This window comes from Penaeus japonicus, unplaced genomic scaffold (genome assembly GCF_977035675.1).
Source record: "Penaeus japonicus unplaced genomic scaffold, GWHDUDI00000001_assembly GWHDUDI00000018, whole genome shotgun sequence".
Taxonomy (NCBI): Eukaryota; Metazoa; Arthropoda; class Malacostraca; order Decapoda; family Penaeidae; genus Penaeus; species Penaeus japonicus.
Genome location: NW_028234420.1, coordinates 33,175,951 through 33,180,950, shown reverse-complemented (window position 1 = coordinate 33,180,950; position 5,000 = coordinate 33,175,951). Strand labels below are relative to the sequence as shown.

General features: G+C 50.1%; 1 protein-coding gene across 2 annotated transcripts in view; it reads right to left on the bottom strand.

Moving 5' to 3' along the window:
• LOC122250447 (leucine-rich repeat and WD repeat-containing protein 1) overlaps window positions 1-5,000 on the bottom strand; it is a 15,459-nt gene that overhangs the window by 9,031 nt on the left and 1,428 nt on the right. For both annotated transcript variants that reach the window (XM_043011855.2, XM_086546888.1), the window contains exon 2: window positions 3,621-3,710. In XM_043011855.2, the coding sequence (XP_042867789.1) occupies window positions 3,621-3,689 (69 nt within the window). In that variant the 5' untranslated portion in view covers window positions 3,690-3,710. The remainder of the gene's footprint in view (window positions 1-3,620; window positions 3,711-5,000) is intronic.

The following is a 5,000-nucleotide window of genomic DNA, read 5'->3' as shown; positions in this document are numbered from 1 at the left end:
GCCCATCTCCTTTCCCTCCCAGCCCATCTCCTTTTCCTCCCATCCCATCTCCTTTTCCTCCCAGCCCATCTCCTTTCCCTCCCAGCCCATCTCCTTTTCCTCCCATCCCATCTCCTTTTCCTCCCATCCCATCTCCTTTCCCTCCCAGCCCATCTCCTTTTCCTCCCAGCCCATCTCCTTTTCCTCCCAGCCCATCTCCTTTTCCTCCCATCCCATCTCCTTTCCCTCCCAGCCCATCTCCTTTCCCTCCCAGCCCATCTCCTTTTCCTCCCAGCCCATCTCCTTTTCCTACCAGCCCATCTCCTTTTCCTTCCATCCCATCTCCTTTTCCTTCCAACCTATCTCCTTTTCCTCCCATCCCATCTCCTTTCCCTCCCAGCCCATCTCCTTTCCCTCCCAGCCCATCTCCTTTCCCTCCCAGCCCATCTCCTTTTCCTCCCATCCCATCTCCTTTTCCTCCCAGCCCATCTCCTTTTCCTCCCAGCCCATCTCCTTTTCCTCCCATCTCATCTCCTTTTCCTCCCAGCCCATCTCCTTTCCCTCCCAGCCCATCTCCTTTTCCTCCCATCCCATCTCCTTTTCCTCCCAGCCCATCTCCTTTTCCTCCCATCTCATCTCCTTTTCCTCCCAGCCCATCTCCTTTCCCTCCCGTCCCCTCTCCTTTTCCTCCCACCCCATCTCCTTTTCCTCCCTACCCTCCATTCCCATCTCGTTTTCCTCACAATCCCATAGCCATCTCCTTTTCCTACCAGCCCATCTCCTTTTCCTCCCAGCCCATCTCCTTTTCCTCCCATCCCATCTCCTTTCCCTCCCAGCCCATCTCCTTTTCCTCCCAGCCCATCTCCTTTTCCTCCCAGCCCATCTCCTTTCCCTCCCAGCCCATCTCCTTTTCCTCCCAGCCCATCTCCTTTTCCTCCCAGCCCATCTCCTTTCCCTCCCCCCCCCTCTCCTTTTCCTCCCATCCCATCTCCTTTTCCTCCCAGCCCATCTCCTTTTCCTCCCAGCCCATCTCCTTTTCCTCCCAGCCCATCTCCTTTTCCTCCCAGCCCATCTCCTTTTCCTCCCAGCCCATCTCCTTTTCCTCCCATCCCATCTCCTTTTCCTCCCAGCCCATCTCCTTTTCCTCCCATCCCATCTCCTTTTCCTCCCATCCCATCTCCTTTTCCTCCCAGCCCATCTCCTTTTCCTCCCAGCCCATCTCCTTTTCCTCCCAGCCCATCTCCTTTTCCTCCCAGCCCATCTCCTTTCCCTCCCCGCCCATCTCCTTTTCCTCCCAGCCCATCTCCTTTTCCTCCCAGCCCATCTCCTTTTCCTCCCAGCCCATCTCCTTTTCCTCCCAGCCCATCTCCTTTTCCTCCCAGCCCATCTCCTTTTCCTCCCAGCCCATCTCCTTTTCCTCCCAGCCCATCTCCTTTTCCTCCCATCCCATCTCCCTTTCCTCCTACCCCAACTCCTTTCCCTCCCAGCCCATCCTTTTCCTCCCAGCCCATCTCCTTTTCCTCCCAGCCCATCTCCTTTTCCTCCCAGCCCATCTCCTTTTTCCTCTCAAACTATCTCCTTTCCTCCCAGCCCATCTCCTTTTCCTCCCAGCCCATCTCCTTTTCCTCCCATCCCATCTCCTTTTCCTCCCAGCCCATCTCCTTTTCCTCCCAGCCCATCTCCTTTTCCTCCCAGCCCATCTCCTTTTCCTCCCAGCCCATCTCCTTTTCCTCCCAGCCCATCTCCTTTTCCTCCCAGCCCATCTCCTTTCCCTCCCAGCCCATCTCCTTTTCCTCCCAGCCCATCTCCTTTTCCTCCCAGCCCATCTCCTTTTCCTTCCTGCCCCGCTCCCCACCCTCCCCTCCCATCTCCTTTTCCTCCCAGCCCATCTCCTTTCCCTCCCAGCCCATCTCCTTTTCCTCCCATCCCATCTCCTTTTCCTCCCATCCCATCTCCTTTTCCTCCCAGCCCATCTCCTTTTCCTCCCAGCCCATCTTTTCCTACCAACCCATCTCCTTTTCCTCCCAGCCCATCTCCTTTTCCTCCCAGCCCATCTCCTTTTCCTCCCAGCCCATCTCCTTTTCCTCCCATCCCATCTCCTTTTCCTCCCAGCCCATCTCCTTTTCCTCCCAGCCCATCTCCTTTCCCTCCCAGCCCATCTCCTTTTCCTCCCAGCCCATCTCCTTTTCCTCCCAGCCCATCTCCTTTTCCTCCCAGCCCATCTCCTTTTCCTCCCAGCCCATCTCCTTTTCCTCCCAGCCCATCTCCATTTCCTCTCAACCTATCTCCTTTCCCTCCCATCCCATCTCCTTTTCCTCCCAGCCCATCTCCTTTTCCTCCCAGCCCATCTCCTTTTCCTCCCAGCCCATCTCCTTTTCCTCCCAGCCCATCTCCTTTTCCTCCCAGCCCACCTCCTTTTCCTCCCAGCCCATCTCCTTTCCCTCCCAGCCCATCTCCTTTCCCTCCCAGCCCATCTCCTTTTCCTCCCAGCCCATCTCCTTTCCCTCCCAGCCCATCTCCTTTTCCTCCCAGCCCTTCTCCTTTTCCTCCCAGCCCATCTCCTTTCCCTCCCAGCCCATCTCCTTTTCCTCCCAGCCCATCTCCTTTCCCTCCCAGCCCATCTCCTTTTCCTCCCAGCCCATCTCCTTTTCCTCCCAGCCCATCTCCTTTTCCTCCCAGCCCATCTCCTTTCCCTCCCAGCCCATCTCCTTTTCCTCCCAGCCCATCTCCTTTCCCTCCCAGCCCATCTCCTTTTCCTCCCAGCCCATCTCCTTTTCCTCCCAGCCCATCTCCTTTTCCTCCCAGCCCATCTCCTTTTCCTCCCAGCCCATCTCCTTTCCCTCCCAGCCCATCTCCTTTTCCTCCCAGCCCATCTCCTTTCCCTCCCAGCCCATCTCCTTTCCCTCCCAGCCCATCTCCTTTCCCTCCCAGCCCATCTCCTTTCCCTCCCAGCCCATCTCCTTTTCCTCCCAGCCCATCTCCTTTTCCTACCAGCCCATCTCCTTTCCCTCCCAGCCCATCTCCTTTTCCTCCCATCTCATCTCCTTTTCCTCCCAGCCCATCTCCTTTTCCTACCAGCCCATCTCCTTTCCCTCCCAGCCCATCTCCTTTTCCTCCTAGCCCATCTCCTTTCCTTCCCAGCCCATCTCCTTTTCCTCCTAGCCCATCTCCTTTTCCTCCCATCTCATCTCCTTTTCCTCCCATCCTATCTCCTTTTCCTCTCAGCCCATTTCCTTTTCCTTCCATCCCTTCTCCTTTTCCTCCCAGCCCATCTCCTTTTCCTACCAGCCTACCTCCTTTTCCTACCAGCCCATCTCCTTTTCCTTCTAACCTATCTCCTTTTCCTACCAGCCCATCTCCTTTTCCTTCTAACCTATCTCCTTTTCCTCCCAGCCCATCTCCTTTCCCTCCCAGCCCATCTTCTTTTCCTCCCAGCCCATTTCCTTTTCCCCCCATCCCATCTCCTTTTCCTCCCAGCCCATCTCCTTTTCCTCCCATCCCATCTCCTTTTCCTCCCATCCCATCTCCTTTTCCTCACATCCCATCTCCTTTTCTGTCCATCCTATTTCTCAGTTCTTCCAGCCTATAAACCTTTCAACAATGCGCTATAATCGCTACCGACGGTGGACCGGGATACTCACTCGACCTCCTGCTTTCACTCTTTTGGTGGCCGGTCCCCCCTCTCTCTGACTCAGCTTCTCCTCCGTCATTGTGTTGGCTGGCGCTGGTTACTGCAAGTTCAAAAATTATTAAAGGATGACACTGATGGCAATAATACATAATGATATCAATATCATTGGGTGGTTTCCATATTAATCAACAAGAGTCATTTATTACATTTACATCTCTATGTATGTTTGTGGAGCACACACTTTCCTATTATGGGAAACATATCCTATTATCTAAAAAATAATGGCAATGATACAGTTGACTTATTGGTGATGATTTCCTGAATGTTTCATGACTGAACATTTTTGTATTTCAGATATGTTCAGCCATGAATTGATATGCACTGATATGTATAGAGAAAAAGTGAGTATACAAGAAATGTTCCCACAAAACATTACAAATCATTTCATGTCATGCAACGCTCAACCTTTCAAGAAATATTTGCATGTATCCCTCACGCTTGGAGTTCTTATACAAATTAATAATCCCATTGATATGCCACTGACAAATGAGTAACTACTGTCAACTGTTCCTCTGGTGCGCTGACATATAACTCCAACAAAAATATTCTGGCAAGGTAGAACTTCATACTTGTTTAAGCATAAATCAGCATGATGGTCTACAAGCTCTATATATCTATTACCAGAGCCAAAGAGCCTATTGGTAATGAATACTTTTTAAATAAATTTGAGTGTATTGCACCCATTTAACTTCTGTTTGTGCCTTTATCTTTCACTTCTGCAGATAAATTTAGGCTTATGTATCAGCAAGTGTCATCTCAGTCCCTTTGCAAAAATATAATTGATTTTGGATTATATTTGCCCGGTCCTTAACCCTTCCACAATGGGCATTTTCCCAAAGGCTGATCACTTTCACATTTCATCTTCCTGGTTATTAAAATTACAAGCTATTTATTCCTTCAGTTAGGATGTCCCCTTTTACCAAAACCTAATTTGTATCACTTATCTAATATCCTGCTAATCAATATTCTATATATAGAATCTTAAGAAATTAATAAAAAAAAGATGTAGCTCCCCTCTGAGGGCTTAATTACTGACAGATCAATCAGATCAATCGTGCAAGTCCTATACTATGTAATAACCCTCCTAATACGGCCCATAAAACTAAAGAACACCAAAGAAGAAAAAAATCATCCAAATTTCAAACGGAAGCGATAACTCTTACACACTCAACACATACAGTTAAAACTACTTTAACTATAGGTTTTCTTCCCACCAGGTCCTCAGGTAATAAAGATTTCTTAGCTAATGAGAAAACAAGAAATTATACTACATTTCTTCATTTCCTTGTCTAATGAAAGTCTTAGCACTGTTAATAAGATAAATATGGAT